Here is a 21039-nt window from a genome sequence, read left to right on the forward strand (position 1 = left end):
GAGGGGGCCCAGGCCGTGTGAGTTTGGGAAAGGGGGCCAGGCCGTGTGAGTTTGGGTACCCAGGCCCAGGCCGTGTGAGTTTGGGAAAGGGGGCCAGGCCGTGTGAGTTTGGGTAAGGCCCAGGGGTGAGTTTGGGTACCAGGCCGTGTGAGTTTGGGTACCCAGGCCCAGGCCGTGTGAGTTTGGGTACCCAGGCCCAGGCCGTGTGAGTTTGGGTACCCAGGCCCAGGCCGTGTGAGTTTGGGTACCCAGGCCCAGGCCGTGTGAGTTTGGGAAAGGGGGCCAGGCCGTGTGAGTTTGGGTACCCAGGCCCAGGCCGTGTGAGTTTGGGTACCCAGGCCCAGGCCGTGTGAGTTTGGGAAAGGGGGCCAGGCCGTGTGAGTTTGGGACCCAGGCCCAGGCCGTGTGAGTTTGGGAACCCAGGCCCAGTTTGGGAAAGGGGGCCAGGCCGTTGAGTTTGGGAAAGGGGGCCAGGCCGTGTGAGTTTGGGAAGGGGGCCAGGCCGTGTGAGTTTGGGAAGGCCCAGGGGGCCAGGCCGTGTGAGTTTGGGACCCAGGCCCCAGGCCGTGTGAGTTTGGGTACCCAGGCCCAGGCCGTGTGAGTTTGGTACCCAGGCCCAGGCCGTGTGAGTTTGGGACCCAGGCCCAGGCCGTGTGAGTTTGGGTACCCAGGCCCAGGCCGTGTGAGTTTGGTACCCAGGCCCAGGCCGTGTGAGTTTGGGTACCCAGGCCCAGGCCGTGTGAGTTTGGGTACCCAGGCCCAGGCCGTGTGAGTTTGGGTACCCAGGCCGTGTGAGTTTGGGTACCCAGGCCCAGGCCGTGTGAGTTTGGGTACCCAGGCCCAGGCCGTGTGAGTTTGGGTACCCAGGCCCAGGCCGTGTGAGTTTGGGAAAGGGGGCCCAGGCCGTGTGAGTTTGGGTACCCAGGCCCAGGCCGTGTGAGTTTGGTACCCAGGCCCAGGCCGTGTGAGTTTGGGAAAGGGGCCAGGCCGTGTGAGTTTGGGTACCCAGGCCCAGGCCGTGTGAGTTTGGGTTTGGGTACCCAGGCCCAGGCCGTGTGAGTTTGTTTGGGTACCCAGGCCCAGGCCGTGTGAGTTTGGGAAAGGGGGCCAGGCCGTGTGACCCAGGCCCAGGCCGTGTGAGTTTGGGAACCCAGGCCGTGTGAGGGGAAAGGGGGCCAGGCCGTGTGAGTTTGGGTACCCAGGCCCAGGCCGTGTGAGTTTGGGAAAGGGGGCCAGGCCGTGTGAGTTTGGGTACCCAGGCCCAGGCCGTGTGAGTTTGGGTACCCAGGCCCAGGCCGTTTTTGGGTACCCAGGCCGTGTGAGGGGTACCCAGGCCGTGTGAGTTTGGGTACCCAGGCCCAGGCCGTGTGAGTTTGGGTACCCAGGCCCAGGCCGTGTGAGTTTGGGTACCCAGGCCCAGGCCGTGTGAGTTTGGGTACCCAGGCCCAGGCCGTGTGAGTTTGGGTACCCAGGCCCAGGCCGTGTGAGTTTGGGTACCCAGGCCCAGGCCGTGTGAGTTTGGGTACCCAGGCCCAGGCCGTGTGAGTTTGGGTACCCAGGCCCAGGCCGTGTGAGTTTGGGTACCCAGGCCCAGGCCGTGTGAGTTTGGGTACCCAGGCCCAGGCCGTGTGAGTTTGGGTACCCAGGCCCAGGCCGTGTGAGTTTGGGTACCCAGGCCCAGGCCGTGTGAGTTTGGGTACCCAGGCCCAGGCCGTGTGAGTTTGGGTACCCAGGCCCAGGCCCCAGTGTGAGTTTGGGTACCCAGGCCCAGGCCGTGTGAGTTTGGGTACCCAGGCCCAGGCCGTGTGAGTTTGGGAAAGGGGCCAGGCCGTGTGAGTTTGGGTACCCAGGCCCAGGCCGTGTGAGTTTGGGAAAGGGGGCCAGGCCGTGTGAGTTTGGGTACCCAGGCCCAGGCCGTGTGAGTTTGGGAAAGGGGGCCAGGCCGTGTGAGTTTGGGTACCCAGGCCCAGGCCGTGTGAGTTTGGGAAAGGGGGCCAGGCCGTGTGAGTTTGGGTGGCCCCAGGCCGTGTGAGTTTGGGAAAGGGGGCCAGGGGGAAAGGGGGCCAGGCCGTGTGAGTTTGGGTACCCCAGGCCGTGTGAGTTTGGGAAAGGGGGCCAGGCCGTGTGAGTTTGGGTACCCAGGCCCAGGCCGTGTGAGTTTGGGTACCCAGGCCCAGGCCGTGTGAGTTTGGGTACCCAGGCCCAGGCCGTGTGAGTTTGGGTACCCAGGCCCAGGCCGTGTGAGTTTGGGTACCCAGGCCGGCCGTGTGAGTTTGGGTACCCAGGCCCAGGCCGTGTGGTTTGGGTACCCAGGCCCAGGCCGTGTGAGTTTGGGTACCCAGGCCCAGGCCGTGTGAGTTTGGGAAAGGGGCCCAGGCCCAGTGTGAGTTTGGGTACCCAGGAAAGGGGGCCAGGCCGTGTGAGTTTGGGTACCCAGGCCCAAGTTTGGGAAAGGGGCCAGGCCGTGTGAGTTTGGGTACCCAGGCCCAGGCCGTGTGAGTTTGGGTACCCAGGCCCAGGCCGTGTGAGTTTGGGAAAGGGGGCCAGGCCGTGTGAGTTTGGGAAAGGGGGCCAGGCCCAGTGTGAGTTTGGGTACCCAGGCCCAGGCCGTGTGAGTTTGGGTACCCAGGCCCAGGCCGTGTGAGTTTGGGTACCCAGGCCCAGGCCGTGTGAGTTTGGGAAAGGGGGCCAGGCCCAGGCCGTGTGAGTTTGGGAAAGGGGGCCAGGCCGTGTGAGTTTGGGTACCCAGGCCCAGGCCGTGTGAGTTTGGGGGCCCAGGCCGTGTGAGTTTGGGTACCCAGGCCCAGGCCGTGTGAGTTTGGGAAAGGGGGCCAGGCCGTGTGAGTTTGGGAAAGGGGGCCAGGCCGTGTGAGTTTGGGAACCCAGGCCAGGCCGTGTGAGTTTGGGTACCCAGGCCCAGGCCGTGTGAGTTTGGGTACCCAGGCCGAGGCCGTGTGAGTTTGGGAAAGGGGTGAGTTTGGGTACCAGGCCGTGTGAGTTTGGGTACCCAGGCCCAGGCCGTGTGAGTTTGGGTACCCTGGCCCAGGCCGTGTGAGTTTGGGAAAGGGGGCCAGGTCGTGTGAGTTTGGGAAAGGGGGCCAGGTACTACAAATGCTGATACTGTTTGTCTACAGGACGGTTCAGTTAACTCCTTTCATTATGTCACCGGCTCTCTCTTGTTCAGCAGAGCAACTCAGTTAGCCCAAGGCAGCCCTGGGTTAGAAATGCTTTTGACTGCCTGGAGTGTCACATCGGCTTTATTAACTCAGGCCAGTTCAATCAAGCACATTTTATTTTATTTTATTTTATTAAGGGTCTGTTTTAGTCCTCATTTGGACGAACCTTCAAAGAGTCCAGAACAGCTATGTATTAGATTGAAATGGTTCTTAAGTATGAACTGAGTTTATATATTGAAAGGTTTCTGGTTTGCTCAGATAAATGACTACATTTCTTTATTGCTCTGAATCTAAATGGTATTTTGCCTATTTGACTTTTCTGTCTGGATAACACACGGATGGTGGACAATCTATTCCTGGTATTTACTGAATGTCTGTCTCTTACCAACTGGATACCGTTGTAAATAGAGTTTGGCCGTTTTAAATGATGTACATTATAAAATAAAATAAATATGTTTGTTTTTTCAATTATCTTGTTGATATTGACGACCAACCAAGAGCATTGAGCATGACTTCAACAGAAGAATCACATGTACACCTTAAAACAATCCTTACTGCCTTGTTCTGTGCAATCTGCAACCTTCCCAATGTCACTTGCTGATATAAATGATTTGAAATCATTTTTGAATCGTATTTCAACCCAGGTCTGCTTTCTTGCTCATCGGCGCATCTCAGTTAAGCCTTAAGCCCAGTCTTAACACGAATGTTCTGTTCTGTCATCTCGGTCTCCGTTGTCAAAGGCAGACAGTGGAATATGCGCTCGTCTCAGTTGACCCCAAGACCGAATGTTTTAGCCTGAAAGGCTGCGGGTTCAACCTGTTGTGACCTGGTGTCACGTTGTCAGTTCTCAGCCAACGGAAACCGATTTTACCTTTGCTAATATCCTCCCAATTACTATCTCAGTCATTTTAGCCATGTGCCTCTGGCGAAACACACCACTGAACATGTTGAAGTAATTCAGAACTTAACACATTTAGCTTCCGTGTACATAATACATTTCGCTTCCGTGTACATAATACATTTCGCTTCCGTGTACATAATTCACACAAAGCCTCGTGACGATATGTTTGTGCTACACCTAAAATAAATTTGATCTTGGCGGTTTTAGGAGGGTTTAATCAGAGAATTGTGTGGTTAATACCCGTAGCTAAAAATTAATGGGTCCTTTTCTCCCAAAGCCCAGAGAAAGGTTATTTATTTGAATGTGCTGACTTCACAGAACTGGATGTTAAAACGTCATTCCTGGCAGTGATTCCCCAGACACTCATGTCCAATGTGTTTTCAGAACACTACCCAGGAGACATGCAGAAAGCTGATCCAGGTAACTCTCTTTCCCGACAACCCAACAAACAGGTGTCATTGAGGGGATTGGCTGAATCTGTGCACGAAATGAGCCAATCGAAGCCACGAGCGAAGTGATAGACCCGTTTCCTGACATTTGACTGTCTCTCTCTATCGAACAGTCCAAAGCCCTTTTGAAACATGCTGTGTGACTGACCTATCAGTCCTGGGGCATGTTTAGTAGGACACATCGTAGGAAAACATTTTTGCAACAGTAAAACTAAACTGTTGTAAAAAATAACCCTGTAACAGATATTGTTACTTGTTTCAGAGTTGCAGTGAATGTCAATGTGATGAACAATGTGGTATAAAAAAATAGAATAATTGGAGAGAAAAAGAGTAATTGTCTTTATATGTTATTCGTATCTTATTTCACAGTGATGTTTATATCATAATACTATCCGTAAGCACCACATAGTCTCTCAGGGAGAAAGATGGCCGCTGCCTTTAAGCTGTACAAGGGTCATTGGATCTTTCTTGCAGCTACACTTTCTTCTGTTTCTCATTAAAGACCAAAGCTGGAGGTAGAAAGACACGGTGTCCTTGCTTCTCTCTTTCTCTCTTTCACTAGCAGACAAACCCATTCGAGACTCGTCGATTAATTATTTACCCAGGCAAATAAATGCTAAAGCCAAGGGAAACATACACACACACACACGCACACGCACACACACACACACACACACACAGCCACGCACGCGCGCACACACACACACACACACACACACACACACACACACACACACACACACACACACACACACAGCCACAGACGCACACACACACAGCCACAGACACACACACACACACAGACAGACACGGACACACACACACAGCCACAGCGCCACAGACACACACACACAGCCACGGACGCACGCATGCACGCACACACACACACACACACACACACAGCCACGGTCGCACACACACACAGCCACGGACACACACACACACACACACACACACACACAGCCACGGGACGCGCACGCACACACACACAGACACACCCACACGCACACACACGCACACACCACAGACACACACAGACACACACACACACAGACACACACACAGACACGACACGCACACGACACACACACACTCTTTCGTTACCACACACACACACACACACACATCCAGTGAGAAATAGTGACAGACGCACGGAGTCACCATGGATACAGCTCCGGAGTCACCATGGATGCAGCTCTGGAGTCACCATGGACAGAGAGGGCAATAGGAGTGACTATGGACAGAGAGGGCAACAGGAGTGACTATGGACAGAGAGGACATCAGGAGTCACTATGGACAGAGAGGGCAACAGGAGTCACTATGGACAGAGAGGACAACAGGAGTGACTATGGACAGAGAGGACATCAGGAGTCACTATGGACAGAGAGGACAACAGGAGTCACTATGGACAGGAGTCACTATGGACAGAGAGGGAGTCAATGGACAGGAGTGACTATGGACAGAGAGGACAACAGGAGTCACTATGGACAGAGAGGACAACATGAGTCACTATGGACAGAGAGGACAACATGAGTCACTATGGACAGAGAGGACAACAGGAGTCACTATGGACAGAGAGGACAATAGGAGTGACTATGGACAGAGAGGACATCAGGAGTCACTATGGACAGAGAGGGCAACTGTAGTCACTATGGACAGAGAGGACAACAGGAGTCACTATGGACAGAGAGGACAACAGGAGTCACTATGGACAGAGAGGACATCAGGAGTCACTATGGACAGAGAGGGCAACAGGAGTCACTATGGACAGAGAGGGCAACAGGAGTCACTATGGACAGAGAGGGCAACAGGAGTCACTATGGACAGAGAGGACAACAGGAGTGACTGGACAGAGAGGACATCAGGAGTCACTATGGACAGAGAGGACAACAGGAGTGACTATGGACAGAGAGGACATCAGGAGTCACTATGGACAGAGAGGACAACAGGAGTCACTATGGACAGAGAGGACAACAGGAGTCACTATGGACAGAGAGGACATCAGGAGTCACTATGGACAGAGAGGACAACAGGAGTCACTATGGACAGAGAGGGCAACAGGAGTCACTATGGACAGAGAGGGCAACAGGAGTCACTATGGACAGAGAGGACAACAGGAGTCACTATGGACAGAGAGGACAACAGGAGTCACTATGGACAGAGAGGACAACAGGAGTCACTATGGACAGAGAGGGCAACAGGAGTCACTATGGACAGAGAGGACAACAGGAGTCACTATGGACAGAGAGGGCAACAGGAGTCACTATGGACAGAGAGGGCAACAGGAGTGACTATGGACAGAGAGGGCAACAGGAGTCACTATGGACAGAGAGGACAACAGGAGTCACTATGGACAGAGAGGACAACAGGAGTCACTATGGACAGAGGTCAAGCCAAACTAAATCTAGCCAATGTGGTTTAAATCCTCCCGATAAGAAAGGCCTTCACCAAAGCTGCCTATATGTTACCCAGACAGTCTGGGATATAACCTTTCTGTCAGGGGCTTTGTGAAAATGTCACCGATTGAAAAATCTCCCCCGAGTTTGACGGGATTTGGCATGTCATTAACGGTGTCTAATTTTACTCTGGACTTGTTCTTTGAAGTTTGATTTTTAAGTAAACACAATTCTATTTGTCACTTCACAGCTCCACTACCCAGCTGGCCAGATGGGGTGCCAATGCTGTCGGATGCTGAAAAGGTGAGGAAGAGCGTGCGTGCGTGTGTGTGTCTGTGTGTGTGCGTTTACGCGTACTTGCGTGCGTGTATATATGCTTCTGTAGTTTGTCTGTATTGCCCGTTGTATTTCTGTGTGTGAGGACAGGGTGAAGGTTTTACTCATTGACAGCAGCTCTCCATCTCTCAGCGAAGGTGGACAAACATAAAGTATAGAGGAGTTTCTAAATCCAATCCTTCTTACTAGCATGAGATACAGCTCCTGTATCCCCTGCATCCACCTCTATGGATCCCATTGAAAAAGACAGCGCTTCTATCTAAATGTCACTGGGCATTCTCTTCCAATCCCACGGATTCATTGCTGTCTCTTTCGTGTACTTAGAGAGGAACTATATTATGAAGTGGCCTGTCTCACAGTGACTCAACATTGGCTTTCTGTATAAACAGCGGGTCAATATGCCAATACTCAACTCATCACACCCCCTCCCCCGCCTTGTCTCTTGAGTACTGCCTGCTTGTATTCTCTCTCTTGTTCTCTCCCTCTCTCTCGCCCTCTCTCGATCCTTCTCTCTCTGCCTCTCCTTCTCTCTCTGCCTCTCTCTCTCCCCCTCTCTCGCTCCTTCTCGCTCTCTCTCTCCCTCTCTCTCACCCTCTCTCTCTCTCCCTCCCTTTCTCTCTGCCTCTCCCTCTCTCGCTCCTTCTCTCTCTGCCACTATCTCTCTCTCTCGCCCTTTCTCTCTCCGTCTCTCTCTCTCTCTCCCTCCCTCTCACTCTCTCCCTCCCTCTCACTCTCTCTCTCCCTCTCTCTCTCTCGCTCCTTCTCTCTCTGCCTCTCTCTCTCTCCCTCTCTCGCCCTCTCTCTCTCGCTCCTTCTCGCTCTCCCTCTCTCTCGCCCTCTCTCGCTCCTTCTCTCTCTGCCCCTCTCTCTCCCTCCCTCTCCCTCTCTCTCTCCCTCCCTCTCCCTCTCTCCCTCCCTCTCGCCCTCTCTCTCCCTTTCTCTCTCTCGCTCCTTCTCTCTCTCCCTCTCCTTCTCTCTCCTTCTCTCCCTCTCCTTCTCTCTCTTTCTCTCTCGCTCCTTCTCTCTCTGCCTCTCCCTCTCCTTCTCTCTCTGCCTCTCTCTCTCTCTCGCTCTCTCTCTCCTTCTCTCTCTGCCTCTCTCTCTCTCTGTTTCTCTCTCTGTTTCTCTCTCTGCCTCTCTCTCTCTGTTTCTCTCTCTGCCTCTCCTTCTCTCTCTCTCGCTCCTTCTCTCTCTGCCTCTCCCTCTCCTTCTCTCTCTGCCTCTCCCTCTCCTTCTCTCTCTGCCTCTCTCTCTCTCTCGCTCTCTCTCTCCTTCTCTCTCTGCCTCTCTCTCTCTCTGTTTCTCTCTCTGCCTCTCTCTCTCTGTTTCTCTCTCTGCCTCTCCTTCTCTCTCTCTCGCTCCTTCTCTCTCTGCCTCTCCCTCTCCTTCTCTCTCTGCCTCTCCCTCTCCTTCTCTCTCTGCCTCTCTCTCTCGCTCCTTCTCTCTCTGCCTCGCTCCTTCTCTCTCTGCCTCTCCCTCTCCTTCTCTCTCTGCCTCTCTCGCTCCTTCTCTCCTTCTCTCTCTGCCTCCCTCTCTCTCTGCCTCTCTCTCCCTCTCCTTCTCTCTCTGCCTCTCCCTCTCCTTCTCCCTCTGCCTCCCTCTCTCTCTCTCTGCCTCTCTCTCTCTGCCTCTCCCTCTCTGCCTCTCCCTCTCCCTCTGAATGTAACGATAAGAGGAAAGGAGTAATACTTTCTGACTGACTATAAATAAAAGGGCACATAACCCCCCCCAACACACACATTTCTTGGCTTAATTGTCTCCTGAGCATACTAAACGGATTGGCTGGGTGGGACTGTACTGTAGGTTACTGGGTCCCTTCCCACTATAACTGCCTTCTCTGTCTCTCTGTCTCTCTGTCTCTCTGTCTCTCTCTCTCTCTCTCTCTCTCTCTCTCTCTCTCTCTCTCTCTCTCTCTCTCTCTCTCTCTCTCTCTCAATTCAAGGGGCTTTATTGGCATCGGAAAAAAGGGTTTAACATTGCCAAAGTAAGTGAGTTAGATAATATACAAAAGTGAAATAAACAATAAAAATGAACAGTGTTTGAACAGTCAACATTACACTCACAGTAGTTCCAAAAGAATAAAGACATTACAAATGTCATATTATGTATATACCGTCTTGTAACGATGTGCAAATGGTTAAAGTACAAAAGGGAAAATAAATAAACATAAATATGGGTTGTATCTCACGGTCTCTCACACCTTGATCACAAATCACACAGGATCTTTTATAGAAGATAACGATCGTTTAGAGATGGATTGGACCAAGACGCAGTGTGGTAGGCGTACATCTTTATTTATTTTGATGAACACCAAAAAAAATATATATATATAAACAAACGTAACGTTCTGCAGGCTATACAGCAACTATACAAAATCAAGATCCCACAACAGAAGGTGGGAAAAAGGGCTGCCTAAGTATGATCCCCAATCAGAGACAACATAGACAGCTGCCTCTGATTGGGAACCATACTCGGCCAACAAATAAATAGAAAAACTAGAATGTCCAGCCAAATCACACCCTAAGGTCAGGGTGTGACACTAAGGTCAGGGCGTGACACTAAGGTCAGGGCGTGACACTAAGGTCAGGGCGTGACACTAAGGTCAGGGCGTGACACTAAGGTCAGGGCGTGACACTAAGGTCAGGGCGTGACAATAACATAAGTTACCTTTTCTTGCTGAAACACTTTGACACACTTGGATTAGAATAGTAGCAGCTTTTTAAAAACAACAACTTGCTGGCGTTGCAGACAGACATCACAAAGTGTAAACAAAGAAGAAAAAATAAATGTGTATAGTTCATACTGTCATTTTTTGCCTTCTTTTTGTTTATGAGAAACGTATTGCCTCTACTCCCTGCAGTTCCTCTTCAGCACTAGACTGGCACTTTGTGTTGAAGTGGTGTTCTATGTGTTGTTGTGTTGTCTTTTCTAGTTAGCTTCGCCATGTTCCCCCAATCAGCCAATTTACAACACAGCCATCCATCCGTGACCCAATCCACATCCTCTCTCTTTGGAGGGAGGGAGAGAGGCATGGAGGGAGGGAGAGAGGCATGGAGGGAGGGAGAGAGGCATGGAGGGAGGGAGAGAGGCATGGAGGGAGGGAGAGAGGCATGGAGGGAGGGACAGAGGCATGGAGGGAGGGACAGAGGCATGGAGGGAGGGACAGAGGCATGGAGGGAGGGACAGAGGCATGGAGGGAGGGACAGAGGCATGGAGGGAGGGAGGGACATAGGCATGGAGGGAGGGAGAGAGGCATGGAGGGAGAGAGGGAGCAGGTGAAGGCACCAGCACCATATCACCAAGTAACATTCTGACAATGTGTAACTTTCAGGAGAGAGGCATGGAGAGGGAGAGATGGAGGAAGAGATGGAGGGAGAGAGGGCGGGAGAGAGGGAGGAAGAGAGGGCGGGAGAGAGAGAGAGGGAGGGAGACATGGAGAGAGATATGGAGAGAGGCATGGAGAGAGGGAGGGAGGGAGAGAGGGAGGGAGAGAGACATGGAGAGGGGGAGGGAGGGAGAGAGGCATGGAGAGAGGGCGGGAGAGAGGGAGAGAGACATGGAGAGAGGGAGAGAGGGACCAGTAACATTCTGACTATGTGTAACTTTCAGGAGAGAGAGAGGGAGAGAGAGGGAGGGAGGGAGGGAGGAAGAGAGGGAGAGAGAGAGACATGGAGAGAGGGACCAGTAACATTCTGACTATGTATAACTTTCAGGAGAGAGGGAGAGACCCCAATCCACAAAAGTGGAAACAAATTTAACCCCAATAACTACCGTGGGATATGCGTCAACAGTAACCCTGGGAAAATCCTCTGCATTGTCATTAACAGCAGACTCGTACACTTCCTCAATGAAAACAATGTCCTGAGCAAATGTCAAATGGGCTTTTTACCAAACTACCGTACAACAGACCATGTATTCACCCTGCACACCCTACTTGACAACCAAACAAACCAAAACAAAGGCAAAGTCTTCTCATGCTTTGTTGATTTCAAAAAAGCCTTTGACTCAATTTGGCATGAGGGTCTGCTATACAAATTGATGGAAAGTGGTGTTGGGGGTAAAACATACGACATTATAAAATCCATGTACACAAACAGCAAGTGTGCAGTTAAAATTGGCAAAAAACACACAAATTCCTTCCCACAGAGGCGTGGGGTGAGACAGGGATGCAGCTTAAGCCCCACCCTCTTCAACATATATATCATATCAACGAATTGGCGCGGGCACTAGAAAAGTCTGCAGCACCCGGCCTCACCCTACTAGAATCTGAAGTCAAATGTCTACTATTTGCTGATGATCTGGTGCTTCTGTCACCAACCAAGGAGGGCCTACAGCAGCACCTAGATCTTATGCACAGATTCTGTCAGACCTGGGCCCTGACAGTAAATCTCAGTAAGACCAAAAATAATGGTGTTCCAAAAAAGGTCCAGTCGCCAGGACCACAAATACAAATTCCATCTAGACACTGTTGCACTAGAGCACAGACAAAAATCTATACATACCTTGGCCTAAACATCAGCGCCACAGGTAACTTCCACAAAGCTGTGAACGATCTGAGAGACAAGGCAAAAAGGGCATTCTATGCCATCAAAAGGAACATAAAATTCAACATACCAATTAGGATCTGGCTAAAAAATACTTGAATCGGTTATTGAACCCATTGCCCTTTATGGTTGTGAGGTCTGGGGTCCGCTCACCAACCAAGATTTAGACTTAGAACACATTGCCAAAGCAAGTGAGGTAGATAATCTTCAAAAGTGAAATAAACAATCAAAATTAACAGTGAACATTACACATACAGAAGTTTCAAAACAATAAAGACATTACAAATGTCATATTTGAGAGACTCTGGGTTGAGGTCAGTGATAAAGTAATCTACACTACTACTGCCAAGAGATGAGCTATAGGTGTACCTACTGTAGGAGTCTCCTCGAACCCTACCATTAACTATGTACGTACTCAGCGTGTGACAGCGCTTCCGGAGTTGTGACCTGTTTTTGTTGGTTATGTTGTCCTAGTTGTGTCTAGGGGGCATATCGGGGAAGGAATGGTGTCACCTCCAGGCAGGTGTTTGTCCCCCTGTGTGCTGAGGGTGTCAGGTTCTTGTCCAGGTCTATTATTTAGGTCGCCACAGACTAGTACATGTCCCTGGGCCTGGAAATGATTGATTTCCCCCTCCAGGATGGAGAAGCTGTCTTCATTAAAGTATGGGGATTCTAGTGGGGGGATATAGGTAGCACACAGGAGGACATTTTTCTCTGTTGAGATTTGAATTTCTAGCCAAATGTAAAATGTTCCTGTTTTGACTAATTTACCAGAGTGTGTTAGGTCTGCTCTACACCAAATTAGCATACCCCCTGAGTCTCTTCCCTGTTTCACACCTGGTAGTTTGGTGGATGGGACTACCAGCTCTCTGTAACCTAGAGGGCAACCAGTAGGTCCGTCTCCTCTATACCATGAAGTCCAGGTTCCTGCTCTTCAGGACAAAGGCAGATGTCCTCAGGCTTTGGATATTTCAGGATGAGATAGTGAAGATAGTGAAGGCTTTGTGTTCCATAAAGAGTCCAATGTTGTCGGTCGTGCGGTTTGGCTCGTGTAAGAGTGGGGGTTGGGCCTGTTTTCATCTCTCTCCCTCTATTTCGCTGATATTTTGGAAAGGACACTCAGTCAGGGATACCTCCACATCAGCTCCCCCTGCATCAGCAGCTCCCCCTGCATCAGCAGCTCCCCCTGCATCAGCAGCTCCCCCTGCATCAGCAGCTCCCCCTGCATCAGCTTCCCCCTGCACCAGCTCCCCCCTGCACCAGCTCCCCCTGCACCAGCTCCCCCTGCACCAGCTCCCCTGCACCAGCTCCCCCTGCACCAGCTCCCCCTGCACCAGCTCCCCCTGCATCAGCTCCCCCTGCACCAGCTCCCCCTGCATCAGCTCCCCCTGCACCAGCTCCCCCTGCATCAGCTCCCCTGCACCAGCTCCCCACCAGCTCCCCCTGCACCAGCTCCCCCTGCATCAGCAGCTCCCCCTGCAGCTCCCCCTGCATCAGCTCCCCTGCATCAGCTCCCCTGCAGCTCCCCCTGCACCAGCTCCCCCTGCCCCTGCACCAGCTCCCCCTGCACCAGCTCCACCAGCTCCCCTGCACCAGCTCCCCTGCACCAGCTCCCCTGCACCAGCTCCCCCTGCACCAGCTCCCCCTGCATCAGCTCCCCCTGCACCTCCCCCTGCAGCTCCCCCAGCTGCACCAGCTCCCCCTGCACCAGCTCCCCCTGCCAGCTCCCCCTGCAGCTCCCCCTGCACCAGCTCCCCCTGCACCAGCTCCCCCTGCACCAGCTCCCCCTGCACCAGCTCCCCCTGCACCAGCTCCCCCTGCACCAGCTCCCCCTGCATCAGCTCCCCCTGCACCAGCTCCCCCTGCACCAGCTCCCCCTGCACCAGCTCCCCCTGCACCAGCTCCCCCTGCACCAGCTCCCCCTGCACCAGCTCCCCCTGCTCTGTATGAGTTCTCTCAAACCACTGGTATCCTTCTTCACAGATCCTGTTGTTGATATTGCTCATGCAAATATAATCTTCACCAAATACAAAAGGTGTGTGTGTGTGTGTGTGTGTGTGTGTGTGTGTGTGTGTGTGTGTGTGTGTAATCAGGTGACACCCAGAGCCTGCTGTGTCCATCAATGTAAATAGTCTGCGAAAACACAGAGACCACTGTTTTATAGAACACAGAGACTACTGTTTTATAGAACACAGACTACTGTTTTAAAGAACACAGACTGTTTTATAGAACACAGACTACTGTTTTATAGAACACAGACTGTTTTATAGAACACAGAAACCACGGTTTTATAGAACACAGATTCCACTGTTTTATAGAACACAGATTCCACTGTTTTATAGATCACAGAGACTACTGTTTTATAGAACACAGATTCCACTGTTTTATAGAACACAGAGACCGCTGTTTTATAGAACACAGAGACTACTGTTTTATAGAACACAGACTACTGTTTTATAGAACACAGAGACCACTGTTTTATAGAACAGACTATTTTATAGAACACAGAGACTACTGTTTTATAGAACACAGAGACCACTGTTTTATAGAACACAGACTACTGTTTTATAGAACACAGATTCCACTAACAAATGTTATTTGATTTATTCTAATTTGTGAATAAATGTGAACTACTGATTAGCATCTATTTGTTTGTCTTTGTCTGCATCTAATGCTCTCTCTCTCTCTGTCTATCTTTATTTCTTCCTTTCCTCTCTCTCTCAGTTACATCTATGATCCGACCGCTCAGGTGGACGTCCACGGCAGGAAGAGGGACCCGGCTGAGAGCTCCCTCTACCAGTCCCACCACCTACCAGGAGACAGCGGGAACCAGTTCAGCATCAAGCAGAACCAGGGCTTCCACAACCTGGGCTTCAGCAACAAGTACACCGAAAGACGAGGTGGCGGAAGCCTCAAGCTGGAGATCGACAACAACCACATCAACAAGCTCCACGCCGTGCCCACCAACCCAGAGAGGGAGTTGGGCACGGGGCAGGCAGCCAAGCCTCATGTGGGAGAGGGTGGTGGAGATCTATATATCCTCCATCCAGAGGGCCAGGTGCCAAGACGAGATCCATCCAAGGGCCTCAATCTAGTCCGAGTCTATCCCAACACACCCTCCCTGGATCTTACTCTCAATCTGACCCACTCAGGTGACACTGACTCTCACCCAGACAAGATTAGGATGGTCCGGAACTTCTCGGATCCCTCCATCGGGGACAGGTATGGGGTGGGGTGCAACACCTCATCAGTGGACGAGCTGGACGAGGGGGTGGGGGGCACGCCGGAGTACCTGGGAGACACGGGAGATGAGCAGAGTGTCCTGTCTGTGGACATTCAAACCAGTACGACGAGCCTGTCCTCGGCAGACACAAACGACGATAGGGGGGCGCCGGACACCACTACCACAGAGAATGGGATCGGGATCTCAGTGAAGAAGAGCGAGGATGAGGGGAAGGAAGGGGAAGACGATGACGTGCAGAGCGTCACAGACTCTATGGTGGCAGAAGCTCTGGCAGCTCTAGAGGCAGCGACTGCCGGGGAGGACTAACTGTCGAAAACCTCTTAATAGGTCCAACAAAAACACAATCTAACATCTATTCAGCTTCAGTATCTGATGGGGCCGAATGAGGAGATTCTGATGTATCTTTTAACATGTCACATGGGTATATCAATGTTGTCTGCACTCTCAGGAGAAGACTCTTGGCGCTTGACTGTGAATATTCCCCGCGTCCTAGTCCCCAATATATGGTACATATTAAACTTCCTGGTCTTCAGCTGTACAATCTACATTTCTATGTTCCACCAGCACAGCTTCTAGAACTTCTCACTCTATATTCTGTCCTATAAAATGCAGCTCTGCACAGCTTCTAGAACTTCTATCTCTATATTCTATCCTATAAAATGCAGCTCTGCACAGCTTCTAGAACTTGTATCTCTATATTCTGTCCTATAAAATGCAGCTCTGCACTGCTTCTAGAACCTGTATCTCTATATTCTGTCCTATAAAATGCCGCTCTGCACAGCTTCTAGAACTTGTATCTCTATATTCTGTCCTATAAAATGCAGCTCTGCACTGCTTCTAGAACCTGTATCTCTATATTCTGTCCTATAAAATGCCGCTCTGCACAGCTTCTAGAACTTCTATCTCTATATTCTGTCCTATAAAAGGTTCTATTCAGTGGGAATACAGTACTTGTCATGGCTTTGTTTGTCTTCAGGGAGCTTTGCTGTGCTTCATTATATAAACCCATTGACAGGCCGTCTCCAGCTACCTATTGGTGTATCATATCCATGTTGTTGTTGTTGTTTACCTGTTTTACTATGTTATTTATATAATAACTGGTTGGCCCAGACTTTTCTAGTTCAATACATGTCAGAGATATCTTGTTTAGCTAAGATTCCACTCCCTGCTCTCCTTTCGCAATGACGCACAGTGCAAGGAGTGGAACGTTAGCTAAACAGACTGGTGCCCAGGCTATGTCAGAGACATTTCCCAAACTTTGGAGAGGAGAGCAGACATGTTAAAGACCATAGAGAGAGGTCGTCTGTTCACTTTACAACCTCCCATTGTGGAGCATACTGGGCTGACCTCATGACACCTTACGACAGGAAGTAGGTATATATATATATATCACAGATATACGTAGCATCTTTGTATCCCGTTTTCCCTCGAATGCAAACATTCCACATTTGTGATGGGTCTTTGTTTCAGTGAAGGAGAATTATATTGATTTTTTTTTTTTTTTTTTTTTAAATCGGGACTATCCTTTTAAAAGTCTTTGTTTCTTTGCCAAAATCATTTCTATTCAAATGTATATGTACATAAAATGCATTTAGAAGTTTAATTTACTATGTACTGTCAAGAAGCCTTAAATTATTTTTTAAATCAAAGCACAGATGTTTTCAGGGGCACAATATAAAAAAAATTACAAACAAAAAAAGAATTGGCCGTGTTTCTCTGGTCGCTCACAAATCTCGATATTCCTCTTGTTCACATCCCCCTCTCTTTTCTCAAACTCTTTCCTTTTTCCAGTCTCTTTCTACCAGATTCAATTGCTCCATCTCTCTCAAGGATGTGCAACACATACAAAACCCCCACTATGTTAACACCTGTGTAGCCTTGGTGTGTGCGTGTGTGTGTGTGTGTGTGTGTTATTTCTCTGAGATCTAAGTGTGTTTAGGAGATCGTAGCTGAAATGTTTCTCTGACAGCCCTCTGATATTCCTTGCCACCAGAGCCCTGGGACCAGGCCTAACGAAGGCCCTTGGAGCGTTACTCAGGCCAAAAGGAGATGCCAGGGACTCACAAACACCTGATTACACCCGGGCTAAGGCGGTGAACGTGCTAACTTTGGCTCACCACATGATAGCTATTAGTGTGTCTCTCCCAACCTCCCCTCGCAGTTGGAGAGGAGACACCGAAATATCCCAATCTTGTGATGTTTCTTTTTTTAGCCACATTATCTCTCCCATCTCCTTTTCTTTACCGAGTGTTCGTCTCCGTTCGTCTCCATTTATTCACACACCCTCCCTCTCGCCGTAAAGAAACTGTTTTGGGTTTGTTTTTGGTGGTGGTGGGGGGGGCATCTGTTTCTGTGGTAATACAGTGTTGCTTCTGCTTTAACCTATACCAGTGGCCTTCCTCTCAATATCTCCATGTCAACTCCTTCACAATAACAACCCCTTTCTCACGGTGCTCTAACGTGACTGCTTAAACAGAGGGTATCATCTGATCTGATGTTTGAGGTGTACACTTGCTTTGTTTTATTAGAAGGAAAACATAAAATGTGCCCGTCTGACTCAGACACTAAACTCTCCCAGAGAGGTTACATGATGTAATAACAGCTCACTCAGCAGCACCACAGTTAATCTTACTACTGACTGACTGCGTGAGTGACTGAGTGACTAACTGCTTGAGTGACTGACTGACTATGAGTGACTGACTGCCTGACTGCGTGAGTGACTGAGTGACTAACTGCTTGAGTGACTGACTGCCTGAGTGACTCCCTGAGTGATTGACTAACTGACTGAGTGACTGACTGACTATGAGTGACTGACTGCCTGAGTGACTCCCTGAGTGATTGACTAACTGACTGAGTGACTGACTGAGTGACTGACTGACTGTGAGTGACTGACTGCCTGACTGCGTGAGTGACTCCCTGAGTGATTGACTAACTGACTGAGTGACTATGAGTGACTGACTGACAGTAGGGGGTTTCATGGTCTGTGATGTCACAGTATCCTTGTGAAGAAGCACAGACTACAGTGGGTCAGAAATGTATTGTATGATTTCTGTAAAATTCTCATGAATAAAATAACCATGAAAATAAGTTGTTTGCAGCGGTGATGTATGATTACAGTCTTAGACGGACAGTCCAATGTTTTCATTAGTTCCCAGTGTACATTGTGTTAGAAAGGTATGGGGTGTACATTTCAAATGTATTTTTCCTCAAGGCTTTTGGGTTGGGAGTGATGTGATCAATACTTACGATCAAGTTACGTAAAGGGATAGGTCACATAACTTAAATAATTACCCTAAAGGTAGTCTATTGGCCAGGAGGGAACTGATTTAAATAATTACCCTAAAGGTAGTCTATTGGCCAGGAGGGAACTGACTTAAATAATTACCCTAAAGGTAGTCTATTGGCCAGGAGGGAACTGATTTAAATAATTACCCTAAAGGTAGTCTATTGGCCAGGAGGGAACTGATTTAAATAATTACCCTAAAGGTAGTCTATTGGCCAGGAGGGAACTGATTTAAATAATTACCCTAAAGGTAGTCTATTGGCCAGGAGGGAACTGATTTAAATAATTACCCTAAAGGTAGTCTATTGGCCAGGAGGGAACTGATTTAAATAATTACCCTAAAGGTAGTCTATTGGCCAGGAGGGAACTGATTTAAATAATTACCCTAAAGGTAGTCTATTGGCCAGGAGGGAACTGATTTAAATAATTACCCTAAAGGTAGTCTATTGGCCAGGAGGGAACTGATTTAAATAATTACCCTAAAGGTAGTCTATTGGCCAGGAGGGAACTGATTTAAATAATTACCTAAAGGTAGTCTATTGGCCAGGAGGGAACTGATTTAAATAATTACCCTAAAGGTAGTCTATTGGCCAGGAGGGAACTGATTTAAATAATTACCCTAAAGGTAGTCTATTGGCCAGGAGGGAACTGATTTAAATAATTACCCTAAAGGTAGTCTATTGGCCAGGAGGGAACTGATTTAAATAATTACCCTAAAGGTAGTCTATTGGCCAGGAGGGAACTGATTTAAATAATTACCCTAAAGGTAGTCTATTGGCCAGGAGGGAACTGATTTAAATAATTACCCTAAAGGTAGTCTATTGGCCAGGAGGGAACTGATTTAAATAATTACCCTAAAGGTAGTCTATTGGCCAGGAGGGAACTGATTTAAATAATTACCCTAAAGGTAGTCTATTGGCCAGGAGGAAACTGATTTAAATAATTACCCTAAAGGTAGTCTATTGGTCAGGAGGGGCCTGGTTTAGGGAGAGAAATCTGTTAACATTGAAGCTATTTAAAAGGATGAGTCACACTTCTCTAACCATGTGACATGCATGACATCCCCAGTGAACTGCCCTCTGGGAGTTGTAGTGTGAACAGCACATGGGGAAGCAGGAATAGTGTTTCTTTTGTAAGAGATTCTGTTAATGTTTCACACCACAGTTACATACAAAACACTTAGAGGAGAGAATCAGTTAATACTGCCCAGTGCCCAAAATAAGCCCAGTATAATGAGTTCTCATAACCGGTCAACTATGATTCTATGAAAAGTGTGTCTATGTTTGGGATTCATAGAAAAGGAAAGTCATAGGGTACAGAGGTATTAGCCTGGCCCCAGATCTGTAGGTGCTGCAGGCTTAGTGAGCGTGGAACAAGCCTTGAGCTCTTAGGTGAGGTTACTAGGCAGCATGGAACAAGCCTTGAGCTCTTAGGTGAGGTTACTAGGCAGTATGGAACAATGCTTCAGGTCTCAGGTGAGGTTACAAGGCAGTATGGAACAAGGCTTGAGTTCTCAGGTCAGGTTACTAGGCAGTATGGAACAAGGCTTCAGGTCAGGTTACTAGGCAGTATGGAACAAGGCTTCAGGTCAGGTTACTAGGCAGTATGGAACAAGGCTTGAGCTCTCAGGTTAGGTTACTAGGCAGTATTGAACGAGTCTTGAGCTCTCAGGTGAGGTTACTAGGCAGTAGGGAAACAAGGCTTCAGGTGAGGTTACTAGGCAGTATGGAACAAGGCTTGAGTTCTCAGGTCAGGTTACTAGGCAGTATGGAACAATGCTTCAGGTCAGGTTACTAGGCAGTATGGAACAAGGCTTCAGGTCAGGTTACTAGGCAGTATGGAACAAGGCTTCAGGTCAGGTTACTAGGCAGTATGGAACAAGGCTTGAGCTCTCAGGTTAGGTAACTAGGCATTATTGAACGAGTCTTGAGCTCTCAGGTGAGGTTACTAGGCAGTATGGAACAAGGCTTCAGGTGAGGTTACTAGGCAGTATGGAACAAGGCTTCAGGTCTCAGGTGAGGTTACTAGGCAGTATGGAACAAGGCTTGAGCTCTCAGGTGAGGTTACTAGGCAGTATGGAACAAGGCTTCAGGTCTCAGGTGAGGTTACTAGGCAGTATGGAACAAGGCTTCAGGTCAGGTTACTAGGCAGTATGGAACAAGGCTTGAGCTCTCAGGTTAGGTTACTAGGCAGTATTGAACGAGTCTTGAGCTCTCAGGTGAGGTTACTAGGCAGTATGGAACAAGGCTTCAGGTCAGGTTACTAGGCAGTATGGAACAAGGCTTCAGGTCAGGTTACTAGGCAGTATGGAACAAGGCTTCAGGTCAGGTTACTAGGCAGTATGGAACAAGGCTTGAGCTCTCAGGATAGGTTACTAGGCAGTATTGAACGAGTCTTGAGCTCTCAGGTGAGGTTACTAGGCAGTATGGAACAAGGCTTGAGCTCTCAGGTGAGGTTACTAGGCAGTATGGAACAAGGCTTAAGGTCTCAGGTGAGGGTACTAGGCAGTATGGAACAAGGCTTGAGCTCTCAGGTGAGGTTACTAGGCAGTATGGAACAAGGCTTGAGCTCTCAGGTCAGGTTACTAGGCAGTATGGAACAAGGCTTCAGGTCAGGTTACTAGGCAGTATGGAACAAGGCTTGAGCTCTCAGGTGAGGTTACTAGGCAGTATGGAACAAGGCTTGAGCTCTCAGGTGAGGTTACTAGGCA

The 21039-nt window shown here is 49.5% G+C and overlaps 1 protein-coding gene across 1 annotated transcript in view; it reads left to right on the forward strand.

Moving 5' to 3' along the window:
* zgc:194930 (uncharacterized protein LOC557813 homolog) overlaps positions 1-18123 on the forward strand; it is a 34822-nt gene extending 16699 nt beyond the window's left edge. Inside the window, exons 2-3 of the mRNA XM_064940780.1 lie at positions 7173-7225; positions 14527-18123. Of these exons, the coding sequence (XP_064796852.1) occupies positions 7194-7225; positions 14527-15352 (858 nt within the window). The 5' untranslated portion in view covers positions 7173-7193 and the 3' untranslated portion in view covers positions 15353-18123. The remainder of the gene's footprint in view (positions 1-7172; positions 7226-14526) is intronic.
* The last annotated feature ends 2916 nt before the right edge of the window (positions 18124-21039 follow it).

The sequence above is a fragment of the Oncorhynchus masou genome, chromosome 27 (genome assembly GCF_036934945.1).
Source record: "Oncorhynchus masou masou isolate Uvic2021 chromosome 27, UVic_Omas_1.1, whole genome shotgun sequence".
Lineage (NCBI taxonomy): Eukaryota > Metazoa > Chordata > Actinopteri > Salmoniformes > Salmonidae > Oncorhynchus > Oncorhynchus masou.